Raw genomic sequence first — 16547 nt, forward strand, 5'->3', positions numbered from 1 at the left:
ATCAAGTTCAAAGTACCTGGGGTGGGGCCCTCACAGGCTTTTCTCATTTTGACAAGCCCTGCATATGTTTAGAATATTTTTTTTAAATTTTTTTCTGTAATGAGATTATTTGGAAAACAAAGCTCTTTGAAACTAGAATATCTGAGTAAGTGCAAGAAAGGAAGCCAGGATGGGTGGACCTGCAGTGCCCCTGTCCACCTCCCTCCAGGCTGCCCCTCCCTGCTAGAATCCCAAGCAGGCTCTCGGGTGCTGACCCCTTCCCCACAGCTCAGCACAGCACAGACAGAAGCCACTGCCCTCTTGTGAGAAAAATCATATAATTCGAAGAATAATAAATTATCTTAGTTGGGAGATGCCGTTACCACATAGAAGATGTGCTAACATGAGAAAAACAGTTATCCTTTTCATCGTTGACATTTTTCTTGGAAACAAATTTTCTTACCAGGAAAGACTCGAGAAGCATTTTCTGGTGGATCAGACAAGGCAATTTTCTGAAGACTGCACCGCGGGTAATAGCGAGCGTGACTTGACACGCCCGGTGTCCTTGAAACAATGCTGGTGGGAGCTGACTGGAGATACAGGCTCCCTGGGGGGGCCAGCTGGGGGGCCCCTGGGGCCCGTGTCCAGGCCACGTTGGCCTCTGCCGTGGAGGCTCTGGCTCCTTGAGGTGGTCTCATGACTGCCCTCAGCTCTCTCCTTGGCTCTGAGTAGAGGGGCACCCTACAGTCACAGGACAACCTCCCACCGGGTACCTGGGCTTCCTCTTGGCGCTGACCTAACTCTGAGGCACGAAGATTCAGTTTCTCCACTAGGATCTGTCTGACAGCTGCTGTGAGTGCCTGAACTTCAACCTCTGCAGAGACCAATGGTTTGCTTTTGGCTGGTCCTTGGCTCCAGGCAGAGGCCAACTCGGGTTTGTCTTTTTGCCGAGAATCTTCCAGCTCTTTGATGTTTTTATTGGAGTAAAGATACTGGAGAAACTGCCTTGTTCTCTTGAAGTGTTTTTCTAGAGAAGGTTTTTCCTCCTCTGGCAGGACCTGGAGGAACTCTTTCTCAAGGGTGTCTATTAGTTCCCTGGCATGGGCGCGTTGGTTCATCCTTCCAGCTTGAGAGCTCCCCAGTCCTGAAAACCCTTCCCATTGTTCTTCTGATTTGGGCACCCTAAAGTCGTCTTCAGTGGGGGTGCCAGCCTTGCCCTGGCTTTTCTGTGGGGCCTGAGGCTTTAGGATCCTGAAATCCTGGGGCCCCAGGCAGCTCTCCGTGGCCAACAAGAAATCAGATAGCACCTGGGAAGCTGATGTGGCTGCAGTGGGCATGTTCTGGGGGTGGCCCTGGGACAATGGATTAGACAGGTTGCCCGTGGCAAAGAGCTTATCAGTGGGATATCCCTGGAGCAGTGCATCGGTGGCACAGTCTTGAAGGACCACGTCGTCAGCCCAGTCTCGAAGGACCGTGTCAAAGGGACGTTCTTGAGGAAGCACATCAGGGGGACAGTTTTGAAGGTGGCTCTGCTGCTCTGCCTCCCCTTTGAGCTGAAATTTACTAGCCACCTGTGCTTCGGGAGATTCGGCACTAGCCATTCTAGGGTGTGGGCGACTTTTACTGGTCCCTGGAGCCCCTAAACCATTCAAATCCACACTTAGGATTTGGCCACTTTCCAGCTCACTGGTTCTCAGGATGTCTACATGTCGTGGCTGAAGAGCAGGACGTTGGTCAGCCTGGCTGGCCTCCCTGCTCTCTTCAGACCTTGAAGTTCGGGATCCTGCATCCATCTCCAACATTTCTCCACTAGGGCTGGGGATTTTTCGGGTGTGTCCCCCGCTCTCCTTGCTCTGCTCATTCTCTGTTGTGGCCTGACATGGCGTCGGCTCCGGGCTGCCCCTCGGGGCCCCCAGGCCAGCCCCGCTCTCCTGGGGTCTGCCCGTGATGCCGGAGGCAAGGGGCTGAGGAGGCTGCCTGCCCTCCTGTCCAGTCAGAGGGGCCCCTGAGTGCCCGTGGCTATGTCCAGGTGGGGTCTGCACCAGGACCCTCTGGATTTCCTCACCTGCAGGGTTGGGGACAGGAAGAAGGCTCTCAAGGGAGGCGTTTGACTTTGCTGTAACCACCTTCTCTTCCTGACACAGCAGGGGATTTTCTCCCAGGAGCTCGCCAGCCTCGGCTATGTGGGTGCCAGTTGTCTGGGTGGGTGATACGGGAAAGGTGGGCTGTGGGGGAAGGACCTGGGCCTCACCCAACTCAAGGATCTGGAGGGGCAGGCCCCACTTCTGCCTCACACGACACCTTATGATATGTGCTTCCAGCATTTCTTGAGTGCTGGGTTCGAGAAAGGAAAGCTCCTGGGAGGTGTTCATGCAAAATTTCCGATTCTTTGAGGATGCTAGATTTCTGATTTCCGTCTGGGAGTTGGACTTGGGCAAGGTGTGGCTGACAGAAAACCAGGAGCGACGCACACTCACTGGTATCTTGCCCTCGATGATCTGGCCCAACTTCCTGCCTAAATGGACTTTCAGGGCATTTTCTATTTGCCTCCTTTCTGAGGCCCTTGTTAAGTTATTTCCTGGCTCACTCTTTAAATGCCTCGGCAATTCACATTTTGCCTCCTCCTTAGAGTTTGTCCCCAGACGCTTCACTTGGGAGCTTTCTGATCTCTTGGATGGATTAATTTGCCCCATACCTTTCCCTAAGTCTTTCTTTAGCTGGAACTTTGCAGGGCCCCTCGCATAGTTGCTCTCTGGGTGCTTGGATCCCATCTTCTTAGCTTCCTTGCTGCTTTGACCTGTCACGGCAGAGGGCTGTGAGGGTCCAGGCTGCTTCTTTGCCAGACAGGTCTTGGGTAATTTTTCCCGAGTTTGCATCAGTCGCAAAGACTCTTGGATCATGTACGGCAGGTTCCAATGGTCTACGATGAGTCTCTTTTGAAGGTGTTGCTCTATTTGCTTCTGGAGGTTGTCACTACTAGGAAAACTCCTAGGAATGGATTGGACTGACCTGGGGACCTGGGAGGCCTGGCAGCCCTGATCAAGGCTGATAGTGAGAGAACCAGTGGCTTCCTGAGATCTGCCTTTTCCCCTTTTCAGGTTCTTGGAGGGCCATTCCAGGTGTTGCTCTCCAGTTGGGATGGGAGATTGTGCCTCATCTTGACACGTGGGGTAAGATACTCCACTGTCCCCAACCAGGGATGGAGAAGAAGGCAAGATCGGGAGAGGAGATTGGAGAGTGTCCTGGATCTGGACCTCAGCTGTGGGTGGGGGCTGGGATTGGGACATAGTTGGAGTCAAAGCTTGGGGTTGTGCCATGGTGTGGGGCGAGACTTGGGGTTGCAAAAACAGTGGGGATGGCTTAGGCTGCATTTTAGCTGGGCGGGCCTCACAGTGTCTGTTGAATAAGACAGAGGGAGAGTAGTTTGGGGAAGATCTCCCAGAGACCCAGGCAGTAGCCACCAGGGACTCGCTGTGCAGAGAGGGGAGCCCCCAGAAGAGCTGGCTGCATCTGCAGTGCAAGTGCTCCCTCAGGGCCTGGGGATAGGACAGCTGCTGAGCACTGAGCAGCTGCTCGGGCTTCTCTTTGGTGCTCCAGAAGGGCTGCGGGGCTGGGGTGCCCTGCTCGTCACCAAGGGACTTTAACATAGTCCCCAAAGAATTCAGGTGATAGTCCGTGCTAATTTGTTTTCTAAATAACGCTTCTCTTTCTTTTTCCTTCAGAACCTTCAATTCAGCTCTCTTCATGACTTGTACCTCCAGGAGCTTCAGGACATCGGGACTGAGGAAACAGGGGCCACCAATTTCCACATGCTTGCTTGCAGGGCCTCCCCAGAAAGAGGCCTCTTTTGGGTGGTGGGACAGATGCTCTTGCTGGGATTTGTGGTGTGTGGAGCCAGGGAAGAACAAGGCCCTGGCAGTTGCCCACCACCAGGAGAGAGCTGAAAAGGGACGGCTTGTGCGGACAAGGCCTGAGACTGCTGGGAGAGAAGACGCCAGCCCTGATGAACTCTCTGGAGCGATGCTTAGTGGGATTGTCTTCAAGTTGGATTGGACTGGTGCAGGCGCTGCTGACAGGGTCGAGGCCAGAGATATTGAGGACTTGGTCAGAGGGGATGTGGAAGCCACCACAGGAGACACAGCATGAGCAGCATCTTCCCCGGGCTCCTCCCATGGCCGATGGGGTTTAGCAGGTGCTGTTTTGCACATCTCACCACACAGATCTTGACATGAGAGCTCATGAAAGCTGCCCTGGTCATGGATCCTTTTCAGGCGGCTGCAGGAGATAGGAGACACAAGCTGTAGCCAGGAGCATATGGGGTCTGGAAGGCCTGGGAGAGGAGGAAGTACCTGAGGCACCTGGCCCTCTGCTCCCCACACCTGATTTCACCACACTCCTGCCAACCCACACCCCAGAGCTTTCTGTCTCATTCCATCTCCACGGGCTCCTCCTCCTCTGTCAGCCCCAGTCCACCATGCAACCCTAGGATTGCATCAGGGCTGGTAGGAAGAGAGATGCAGGAGAGAAGAGGAAAGGTTACTCACAGTAGCAGTTTGATATAGTTATGAATTCCAAAAATAGATATTGGATTATGTTTGTAAACTGGTGTGTACCTGCACATGATTAAATTACGATTAGGGCTTTGATTGGGCTGTGTCAGAAGGGTGCTCAGTCCCCAACCCTTGGTGAGTGGGGAGTCTTAGAAAAAAGACATTGGCAAAGGACAGAGTTGGAGGGCTTTTAACGTTGGAGTTTTGATGTTGGAGTTTGATCCTGAAGTCTTAAGCTGGAGCCCCGGCCAGTAAGCACACAGAGGAAAGAGAAGCAAGCCCTGGGGAGAGAGGAAACTTGAGCCCAGAAAGAAGCAAGACCTGGGAAGAGGGGAACCTGGAGCCCAGAGAGAAGCAAGACCCTGGAAGGGAGGAACCCAGGAAGCCTGAGCCCTCACAGATGTCGGCAGCCATCTTTCTTCAACATGTGGAAATAGACTTATGCTTTATGCTTTATGGCCTGGTATCTGTAAGCTCCTACCCCAAATAAGTACCTTTTATAAAAGCTAACAGGCTTCTGGTATTTGCACCAGCACCCCTTTGGCTGCCTAATACACCCACCTTTGTAGAAGAGAAGTCAGGCCCTGAATTTCTTTCAGTTCTTCCAGGCAATCTCTACAGGCTGGAAATCAGGAGTCAAGGTTAGGGGTGGTGAAGGTTAGGGCCTAGTGGAATGTCCCTTTAGGGGAGGCCATCGGGCATTAGACTCTGGAGCCCAGGCCTCTGTGACAAGGTCACTCCATCCGTGATGGCCATGGCAGGGCTCAGGTATGGGAGATGCTCTTCATTTACAAAGTGATCCCACAGCCACTATCCTCTGCGACATCTCACGGAGGAATCTGAGCCTTAGGGAAGTTCAACAGCTCATCCTCAGCTGGACCTGGGTGCTCCACCTCCAGCCCAGCCGGTTTTCCATCACTGCACCCCCCGCCCCCCCCGGGCAGCACCCGTGGCCCAGGCCCGTCACTGCTTCTTCCCACCCGCATGCCCAGCAGGGATCTGACAAGGACCCTGGTGTTGGGGTTCCTCCCAGGAGTCTCCCTGAGAGCTCCTTCCTCAGAGGGGCGGGCTGTAGCCCCTGACGTCCTCCACGCCCGAGCCGGCCTCGGGGACGGCACCGATGGAGGCTGAGGCGGGGCTCGGGGCTGAGCGGGCAGAGCTTACCTCTCAGAGCGCCACTTCTCCTCCGCCTCCTGCTCCTCCCCCGCCTCCTGCTCCTCCCCCGTGTCTCCACTTGAGGCTGAGAGACAAGAAGGGAATGAGGGGCCGGGCCAGTTCTCCCCTCTCAAGACCCACGAGTGACATGCCTGGCAGCCTTTAACTAAAAGAGCTCTGGTTTGTCTGCTTATTTGTTTCTACAGTGGTTAAAAATACTTGTTTTCCATCTTTGAATGAGGCAGAGAATTTTGTGAGATCCACAATAGATTTTAAGAAGGGGACACACCCCAGGTCTACAGGCACATCTGGCCTCTATCATGTGGGATTCTGCTTCCCACCCAGCATCAGATCATAAGCTTTCTGCCGTGCTCTAGCCATCAGTCCCCGTGCAGAGGAGACACCTGTCAGGGGAAGGTGATGAATGACCCGGGGCTGAGGACTCTGATCCTGCAGCGATCCAGGACCCTCTTAGGAGTCCCATCGTCATCTGAGCCATTGCATTTCAGATGTTGTCCTGGAGATCACTACCACACCCAGAGAGATGGCCTGAGACCTTCACATAAAACCCTCATGCCCACTCTAACTCCTGGCCTGGCCCGTCCCTAGAAAGGAGATGCTCTAGTCTTTCCTGAGGTTTCCCACCTTACAAGTCTCTCTGGTTGATTTAGGAAAGCGGAAATAGGAGGAGAGAAGTAGACTCCTTCTCTGTTGTGTTGGGGCTGAGGATTCCTTACCTTTTTGAGGGGTCTTCTTTCCTTAAGGGGTGATGAAGACGGGTTCCTCGGGAGACAGGGGAGTAGCAGGAAGAAGAGCCCCACGCCACAAAGGAGGGCGAGGATGATATCAATGAGCCAGGAATTGGCACTGGAGCTCAGCCACGCAGCATTAAGTTTTTCTAAAGGTAGGACATAATTCTTCATGATCTGAATAGCACTGCTGGTAACTGAGCAGCAAGCATGAGCTCTGGACTAAAGCTCCAGGCCCACATCACAAAGCTGTGACTTCATCACAATGGGCTCCTGAGGGTGGGGGAAGGGAGGAGCGAGGCTGACAGCCCTTCCCCCCACCCCCTCTACGCCCACATGCTAGAGCCCTCTGCCCTCCTCTGGGGCTTCCAACCACACCCTCTAGTCATCGATGACCCTTAGCGCAATTTTCCGGTGATTCCACTTGAAACCCAGATAAACCCCGTTGCTGCCTGGTGTCCTTTATCCGTTGGCTTGAGTGCCACCAATTTCATAAGCTTTGAAAATTAAAAATTTTTTGTTTCAATCAACCTTTGACATCTTCAAGCAGGGGGACTTGTACAAAAATTAAATTGAAAATTTATTATTAAAAGATTACAAAGCTAAATCAGTATAAAACAAATTGAAAAATTCAACCGCCAGAGGATATTTTTTTTAAAAAAAGTTTCTAGCACTTTTGATTCTGAAATTAACAAAAGTTAAACTCAAAAGCTTTTGAAATATTCTGTATGAACACACACACACATACCCTCTGACAAAACAATTCAGTATTTTCAAATCTATGAATCAAACATTTCTTAACCCATTCCTGGTGGTGTGAGCCTGTTGTAAGTAGGAGCATTTTAGTGGGCTACTTCAGGTAAGGTGTGGCTCAAAGAGTCAAGATGGGTCTTAAACCTGCTGGTGGTGGCCTTATAGACAAGGCCAGAGAGACGCCGTGGGGAGTAGTCAGAAGCTGGAAGTCAACGAAACTAGAAGAGGAAGGAGAAGAGGCTGCTATGTGCATTGCCACGGGAAGGGAAAGCCAAGGCGCTCCAAAGACTGCCCTTCAGCCAGAAGACACCAGCCCCAGGAGGAAGGCAGCCTTCCAGCCTCTGAAAGTGCGAGCCAGTAAATTCCTGTTGGTAAGCCAACCCATTGTACGGTATTTGTTTTAGCAGCCAAGGAACTAAACCAGCTATCTTCATGGTAATGATAAAAAAACCTCACATAGTATGTGCTATGCGGTTGTTTGCTATAGGTATAGGATATTATTTTAGTGTTTGTTAAAGCCCGAGGATGGGCTGCCACCACCCTGGGAGAGTCCACGAGAGGGGAGGACTTGGCGAGAATTGCAGCTGCTTATTATTCGAAGCAGAGTCGAAATCCAAGCCCTCCAGTCCCATCGGGCTGCTCCTGCTTTCCTTAAATGCCTGGCCGGTCCATTGCTGTCCCCAGCACGGCGCTCTGTGGAATCTGCCTCGAGGATTTTTTTTTTTAAGATTTATTTATTTATTTATTTCTCTCCCCTTCCCGCACCCCCCACCCCAGTTGTCTGTTCTTCTGTGTCTATTTGCTGCGTCTTCTTTGTCCACTTCTGTTGTCATCAGCAGCACAGGAATCTGTGTTTCTTTTTGTTATGTCATCTTGCTGTGTCAGCTCTCCGTGTGTGCGGCGCCATTCCTGGGCAGGCTGCACTTTCTTTCGCACTGGGCGGCTCTCCTTACGGGGCGCACTCCTTGCGCGTGGGGCTCCCCTACACGGGGGACACCCCTGCGTGGCAGGGCACTCCTTGCACGCATCAGCACTGCGCATGGGCCAGCTCCACACGGGGTTTGAACCGCGGACCTCCCATGTGGTAGACGGACACCCTAACCACTGGGCCAAGTCCGCCGCCTGCCTCGAGGATTTTAATAAAAAGGGCATCTTACTGTAATATTTCAATTGAAAGGAAGTTAGAGAATAATGTAGGGGCTGTATAATATAGCAAGTCTGGTGGTGGATGAAGATTGGGCTAATAGCTTAAGAATGTTCTTCTTTTACAAAGGGCTAAGAATATGCTGATACATGGGGAAATTACAACTAATGTAACTTATGGATGATAGTTAACAGTAGAATTGTAATATTTTTGCAGCAATGACAAAGAAAATACTTCAATTCGAAGAGACAACAATAAAGGGGGGTGCAAGGGAGTATGGGATTTTTCCTTTTAGAGTAATGAAAATGTTTTCAATTGAGGCGATGACAGCACAACTCTGATGAATATGAGCGCCCCTGAGTGTGCACTTTGAATGGACTGCACAAAGCTTGGGGCTGTATAACACAATGAATCCTGTGGTGGAAGACGGACTGTGGGTAACTGAGCAAATATAAGAACATTCTCTCATGAACTAAAGCAAGTATATAATACAGCAAATGTAAGATACTGGGGAAGTGGATGTGGCTCAAGCAATTAGGCTCCCATCTACCATATGGAGCTCCAGGGTTCGATTCCCAGGACTTCCTGGTGAAGGCAAGCTGGCCCGAGCAGCGAGCTGGCCCACGAGGAGTGCTGACCCGCACAGGAGTGCTAGCCCATGTGGAGAGCTGGTGCAACAAGATGATATAGCAAAAAGAGACACAGAGAAGAGACAATAAGAGATGCAGCAGATCAGGGAGCTGAGGTGGCACAAGAGATCGAGTGCCTCTCTCCCACTCTGGCAGGTCCCAGTATCAGTTCCTGGTGCCATCTAAAGAGAAGACAAGCAGACACAGAAGAATATACAGCAAATGGACACAGAGAGCAGACAGCAAGCGCAAACAATGGTGGAAATGAATAAATAAATCTTTAAACAAAAAATGTAAGATACTGGCTAAAGTTAGTTGTAAAGTTTTGTTGATGCTCTTCATAGTTTGTAACAATTATTGCACAACAATGGAAGGTGTTGGTGGTGAGGTGATGTATCAGAGCCCTGTATGATGATATGCATGGTTGTTTTGTAAGTTCACGATTTTTACTTTATACTTGTTGTTTATGGATGTTCATGTATGAATGGTAAACTTTAATTTTAAAAAGGTTAAGAAGGGGGGGAGGTGGATCTTACATGAGCTCCTACTGATATATCCCCAGAGCAGAAAGCTCAGGGCAAGGCTGTTTACTCTTTCTTCTCCAGCAAATTATATTTTAAGAACAGTCTGAGGTTCCCTTGTTGAAAGTTCCATATTCCCGTCTTCTTGGAGAACAGTTTCGTAGGGATCCAATGCTTGACGCTTGAGTGAGGATGACCCCAATATTAGGAGGACAGGAATTCCTAAGTGGGTGATGGCGACACGGTCTGAGGAAAGGGTCTCACTGGCCCAAATCGATCAGGATCACGCAGCCATCAGCGCACACCGAGGCCCACCGCCCGTGCCAAGGGGGCCGCATGACGCCTGAGGTTAAAGTCAAGCTTGCAGCAACCCAGCCACGCGGGCGCATCCGCGGCGGAGCGCGGGGAGCAGCCCACCCCCGTGCGGGCAGCGGGGGGCTGCGGAGACTACAGAGAACTTCAGAACCACAAACCACCCCAGCCAGTCGGCTGTTCATCACCACCATGAGCCAGCATCACTCCTCCCCCCAGAAGAATCTACGTTCAACTAGGAGAAGCCGAGGGGGTGTGAGATGGCCACGGGGCAGAGGCAGCCATGCATCTGGAAGCCAGGGAGCCCCAAGGATCGCCAGCAAGCCCCCCCAAAATGCTACAGACTCCAGGAGAAAGCTTCTGGTTCCAAACTGTAAGCCACAAATTCCCATCGTTTAAGCCAACCGGTGTGTGGTGTTTGTCACAGCAACCATGGAAAACGAGGACACCCTGTGAACCCCCAAAGTGAAGAAGCTGGGAAGTCTGTGCAGGTTCCTGGCTTGCCCCCAGACCGCCTTCCCGCCCAGAGCCCCCGTGTCCTGCACCAGGTCCTCAGTCCACAAAGTGGCTGCCCTTTCAGCATTCCTGAAGTTTCATCACACTTAACGGCCACTTTTTCCCCAAGAAATTAAGGCTCGGTCAGTGTTTGAGCCTCTGGCAGGGGGTACGGGAAGGGGGGCACTGCCTTAGCCTGGACTCCCCCAAAGTCGGCCCTGAGACAAGGAATCTGCTGGTTATTTGGGAGTGATCCCAAGAAGCCGGGGAGGGGGCTAGGGAACGGAGCTGGGAGAGGGAGGAAAGCCAGCAGAGGCATATCCACGAGGGGGTCACTGCGGTGGGCAGTCGGGGCCCAGGCCCCCTGGGACTAGGTAAAGCACCCCTCAGGGCGGTCCTGCCCCGGGACCAGGGAGCAGGGCACAGGGCGCTGGCTCACCAGCTCCTGTCCGTGCCGGCGGAGGGGTCTTCCTGGGGCCAGGGGGCATCCACCTCCCGGCCTGCCCCCCGCGGCCAAACCAGGCCCCCACCTGGACAGCGTTCCAGACCGAGGGACACGGGCAGCCGACCCTCGGCAGCCGCGGTGACCCTGGGTGGGCCAATGGGAGGCGCGCAGGGCGCATCCGGGACCCCGGGTCGAGGAGGCGCATGGGGCCGTGGAGGCTGGAGGGCGAGCCCTGGGCCCCAAAGGGGTCGCCAGTTTTAACAAACCTCGTGATTCTGCGCGTGCGCGGGCCCCGCGGGAGATGGGGGGGAAGGCGCGCCCCAGAGGCCGCCTGGACCCTCCCCTCGCTCCCACCCTGCTCCTTTGCCACTCGCGGCTCTGTCGTCTGTGTCCTCCGAGCCCGCAGCGGAGGGGCCCAGAGGTGGGCGATGGGGCGGGCCCGCGGGTCCCCCGACCTGCGGGCAGGCCTGTCCCAATTGCTGCGCTGTGTTTGCCGGGGACAGAGATTCAGGGAGATGCAGAAGGGGACCGACCAGCGGTGCTCCTCCCAACCCACGAGGGGGCTCCTGGCCACGTCTGGGGACGCTTTCGGTTGGAACGGCTGGGACGAGGGGGTTGCTCCTGGCAGCCGGTGGGTGCAGACCAGAGAGGCTGCTCCACATCTTGCAATGCACAGGAACGGCCCCACCACGGAGGATGTTCAGGTGCAAAACGTCAACGCTGCTGCTGAGACAAGGCGACAGAGAGATGGGAAGTGGAGGGAGACATCGAGCACCCATGCGCAGAGCCGGGCACCAGCCGGAGCTGACAAAACCCAGAACAGGGAGGGGGGAGAGGGAGGAGAGGGGAGGGGGAGGGAAGGACACGGTCCCATGCCCCCCCCCCTCCCCCGCTGATTCAGGCTCCGAATTTAATAGACCAACATTTTAAAGATTTGAATAATAATAAAAGGGCCTACGCTTCAAAAGAATATATTACCCATCTCCATCCCAAAGGCTGGCAGAACTGCGCGGGGCGCTGCTGAAGACAAACGAGCCGCGGTGGGGACAGAGAAAGACGCAGGCGAGCCCCGCGCTTCAACCCCGCCTGCGGAAGAAGTGGTAGAAGAATCGTTTCTAATAAATAAGCAAGGAATGTTTAAAGGGTGTGTTTGATCTGCTCCCACAGGCTTTCCGCGCACCTGTTTCTCATCACAAACAAACTAGACCCCTCCATGGGCCCTGGGGCTCCCCAGGACACCCCGCCCGCAGAGCCCCCCACCAGCCCTGAACTGCAGACCCCACCCCGTCCACCATACCCCAGCAGTGCGGGAGCCAGGCCGGCGCCCGGCAAGCACGGATGGGCTTCGGGGGGCTAAGCTGGCCTCACGGTAAGGTCCAGGTCCCTACAGCAGCTTCTCTCTGCCTCCTGCTCTTTCTCTCTCCTCTCCCCCTGTGTGCTGAGGCCATGCTGGCCTCCGTGCTGTCCCTCAAACCCACCAGGCCACGCCTGCCCCAGGGCCTTTGCACTTCCTCCACCTCATCTCAGAATCTCACGGCTCAGTCCCTCACCCCCTTTGGTGGGTCTTTGCTCAAAGGTCTGTTTGTGAACTTGTCACTGCCTGCCTTTCCCAGTCTGCCTCCCTCCTAGTCCCTGCTTTGGTTTTCTCTCCAGCACTTACCGAGTCTGACTTGCTGTATAATTCCCTCACTTATTTGTTTAATGTTGACCCATCTCTCTGACCGCTAGGGCAGTATCGGGCACACAAGTGGCCGGTGATAACTGCTAGCTCAGTGAAGGAGTCTTCCTTAGACTTCACACCTCTGTGATTCCTAGTCACCTTCACCCTTTCTAAAGATGAGGAAACTGAGGCTGGAAGACCAGAAGGGACTTGCCCAAGATCACATATCCCGGAAGTGGAGAAGCCAAGATTCTGACGCAGGCTTGCCTGCAGGGCCCGTGGTGCAAGGGGGTGGGCTGGGCGCGGGGGACGCCAGCCAGCCTGCACCTGTTTGCTCTCCTGCAGGAGGTACCTCTCGTACTGCCGTTTAGCAGACGCTGAAACCGAGTCTCACTGTGCAGACTTGCTCCAGGTCATGCCGCTGGAGAGGGCCAGGGCCGGGATTCGGGCTCGGGCAGTGGCCCCAGGTCGCCCCTCAGCCACGTGGGCAGGCGGCCTCCCAGGCAAAGCCTTTCCCCAGAGCCCAGCGACCCTGGGCCGTTCCCTGTGCTCGGCTGGCTTCCGTGGAAGGGGTTGGTGGGGACTGAGTCACAGCTCCCGGGGACAACGGCAGCTCCCCTTCGGCATCCATCAAGAAAGACTGAGCTCCGGCTTTTAGAAAGACGCAAGGTGGAATCTGGGAAAGCTGGTCTACCCTGGCCTGCTGCCCACTCCCGTGGGACCTCCCGTGACGGGGAGAAGGAAGAGAGGGGGAAATGGTCGCCAAGAGAACCCACTGGCAGATCCGCGAATGGACGGAGAGACTCCAGGGGAGCGGGTGCAGCTCAGTGGTTGGTGCCTGCTTCCCAGGCACAACAGCCCGGGTTCCATCCACCCCCGCACCTCCTGAAAGAAAGAAAAGAGAGTGACACTAGCACGGACCGCGTCAGCGCTGCCGCTAGCTCAGCCCTTGATCCTCGGGGGGTCTTTTTTCCATTTGAACGTCTGTTTTGTCTTTGAAGCCTGACTGGATATTTCTTGCACTCTGTCCTCAGAAATTCTCTTGGCTTTTGTTCCTCAATCCATTTGTCATTTTTGTCACATCCACTCCCTATCCCCCCTGGTGTCTTATCAAGCGCCAGGGATTTAGGGAAAGGTGTTCAATCACAGCCAACACGTGTGTCTGGTGAATGATGATTTATTAGACCTTGTCATGCCTAGATACTGGGCATGCTTTAATAGCAACCAAAACATTTCAAACAGGTACCTTACCAAGAAAGTTAAGAGGATATGGTGCCAGAGGAGGATGTGGCTCAGGCAATTGAGTGCCTGCTTCCCACACGGGAGGTGCCGGGTTCAGTTCCCAGTTGCTTAAAAAGAAAAAAAAAAAAAAAGAAGTGGATGTGGCTCAAGCGAAGAGGCTCCTGTCTACCATATAGGAGGACCAGGGTCTGATTCCCAGGGCCTCCTGGTGAGGGCAAGCTGGCCTGAGCAGAGTGCCGGTGTGTGCAGTGTGCTGGCCCATGCAGAGAGCTGGCACAGCCAGATGACACAACAAAAAGATACAGAGGAGAAACAATAAGAGACGCAGCAGACCAGGTTGCTGAGGTGGTACAGGAGATTGAGCGCCTCTCTCCCACTCAGGAAGGTCCCAGGGTCGGTTCCTGGTGCCACCTAAAGAGAAGACAAGCAGACACAGAAGGCAGACAATGGGGTGGGGGTGGGGGTGGGGGTGGGGTGTAAATAAATAAATCTTAAAAAAAAAAAAACAAGCAAAACAAATGAAAGAAACAACTCAGGGGAACCGATGTGGCTCAGTGGTTGAGCGCTGGCTCCCTACAACAAGGTCCCACTTTCAATCCCTGGCCCCAGTACCTAGAAGGGACAGCTAAAACCTTGATGTGGGCTAGCCTAAAGAAAAATGATCAGACATAGGTCAAGAGTAAAAGGAAAGATATTTCACACTTCACACAACTTAATTTTAAGAAAAACACGGCTGTTTCAATAAATTATGAAATTCCTCCTGGATTCCAAAATCCAAGCTGCTGTTTAGCTTAAATGAGCTTGTTGAGCTCACCTGTGAAATGTTATAATTCTCCTATTTTCTACAGAGAAAATATTGTCCAATTTACTTATCAGGCAACTCAATGGACTTTTAAAATACATTCGATTTTTAAGATGAAGTTATCTGTACAGTGGTTTCATTACAGTTGTGCATAAAACGTTTTCTCTTCATTGTAAAACTGATTTAATGAATAAAATGCTGCTTTGTGCCATAAAAAAGATATCGGTACTTATTATTATAAAACATTATATCACTGGAAGATGGGCTGTGGTTAACAGAACAAATACAAGAACATTCTCTCATGAACTATAACAAATAAATAATACTAATACAGAGTGTGAATAATAGGGTGGGTTGGAGGAAAAATATACCCAATGTAAGATATGACTGTAGTTAGTAGTAATATTTTGACAATGCTCTTTCACAGTTCATAACAAATGTTTCACAACAATGCAAGGTATTGGTGGTGGGGTGAGGTATAGGAGCCCTGTATGATTTCATGCATGGTTTTTTGTAAGTTCAACTTTTACTACACATATATTGTTTGTCTATATTCATGTATGAATGTTATACTTCAATTTAAAAATTTAAATGAAAAAAAAAACATTGTATCACTGTAGAGTAATACATTATTTTCCCCCAAAAAAATGTTATATTTAATATTGTTAAATTTATCACCTTGATCTTAATCTTTCCTTCTCTTTCCTTTCACCTGTTGATAATAACCCTTGTCATAATTTTCTCTTCCTTCAACTTTGCTGTCCTTGTTCATTTTCCTTTGGGACGCCTTAAGAATCTAGGTTTGTGTTCTCAAGACTGGTAATATTTTGCAGACTCCGAGAACTTCATAGTCAGAAGAGATCTTAGCAGTCATCAAATTAACAAACCTCAGCTGGATACAGTCGATATCATTGAATATTTCATAAATGAACCATCCACGGTTTACAAAGCACAAAGCTAAACTGGAGCCATTACTCCTGGAAACCATTCAGGCATGTTTTTGAAAATAAAGTTGAGAAGAATGTGACTAAATTGTTTTGAAAGGTTGGGTTTCAAATGTGGAACAATTGAGCTATGTGTTTGTAAACATGGCTATTTAAAAGAATGTATGGCTTTTCTTCCAATTAAAATACCTTGCAAATTTGTCAGACAGAGCTTTGTCAGCTAAAACATTAGCAAGCAGGACAGAAACCATTTCTGCTTGACTCAGTTGTTTATGATTATGTTATATTCTTTTTTGTAATTGAAGGAAAAGACTTGTTTGGAGCAACACCAGTTAACATCACAACCTTGAAACTTCTTCTTCCCAGAAGAACTCATATCTCTAGAGTTCTCACTGGGGGTGAGGGACAGTTATTTTTAGGTAGATGCTGGAGAAGCTAAGAATAAAAGACTAACATTCACCCAGTGTTTACAATGTGCCAGCTATTGTGATAGGCAAGTTAATAGCTCACTTAATCTTCCCAAGAAATCTAAGCAAGAGTACATTTACCAGGATTAAATTTAATCACAAGTAACAGAGACTCAAAATAGCAGTGGCCTAAACCGACAGAATTTTACTTTTCTGTGAGGTAAAAATCTGGAATTAGGTGGTCCAGGGCTGGTGTGGTGTCTACATGGTGTCAGGGACTCAAGTTTCTTCTACCATTTGGTCCACTATGCACACCCTACAGTCTCCATTCCTAAAATGACCTCATGTTCAAAATCGCTGCTCTATTTCCAGCCATTGCATCCACAATCCACCTCAGTGGAAGGAGGAAAGAGAAGGTCAAAACCCCAACAGTTTCCCACACCACATTTGCTTATGCCTCACTGACAAGAACTCCGTCATGTGACAATACATGACGTCAAGGGAGGTTGGAAACACGGTCATTGTTTTGGGTAGCTATAAACCCCAGCTTGAAATCAGGGGAGAATGGACACTGAGGGGCAACCAACAGACTTTGCCATGGGGTGCAAAGAATTTAACCTTGTCCAAAGATAGTTCTGGAGTTTGCCCTCAGATCGTGGGAGGTAACTGCTAAGCGCTTGGACTGTCCTCCCTGATAAAAATGCCTTTCTTTACCAGGCACCTCGGGTAGCCCTGCCTGGACTAACAATGTGATTTCGGG

At 51.5% G+C, this 16547-nt stretch overlaps 1 protein-coding gene across 1 annotated transcript; it reads right to left on the bottom strand.

The window, feature by feature from the left end:
* Positions 1 to 300: 300 nt before the first annotated feature.
* Positions 301 to 6556, bottom strand: LOC131275625 (spermatogenesis-associated protein 31A6-like). The gene is made up of 4 exons (XM_058286485.2): positions 6422 to 6556; positions 5694 to 5769; positions 5091 to 5151; positions 301 to 4254 (listed from the first exon to the last, which is right to left on the bottom strand). The coding sequence occupies exon 4, from the start codon at positions 4185 to 4187 to the stop codon at positions 405 to 407; it is 3783 nt and encodes a 1260-aa protein (XP_058142468.1). The 5' UTR covers positions 4188 to 4254; positions 5091 to 5151; positions 5694 to 5769; positions 6422 to 6556; the 3' UTR covers positions 301 to 404.
* Between the last annotated feature and the right edge of the window lie 9991 nt (positions 6557 to 16547).

The sequence above is a fragment of the Dasypus novemcinctus genome, chromosome 23, assembly GCF_030445035.2.
Source record: "Dasypus novemcinctus isolate mDasNov1 chromosome 23, mDasNov1.1.hap2, whole genome shotgun sequence".
NCBI classification, from domain to species: Eukaryota; Metazoa; Chordata; class Mammalia; order Cingulata; family Dasypodidae; genus Dasypus; species Dasypus novemcinctus.

Bases quoted from the DNA above. Each gene is read 5' to 3' on its own strand.
- LOC131275625 (XM_058286485.2), bottom strand. From the start codon at position 4,187: ATGTGCAAAACAGCACCTGCTAAACCCCATCGGCCATGGGAGGAGCCC.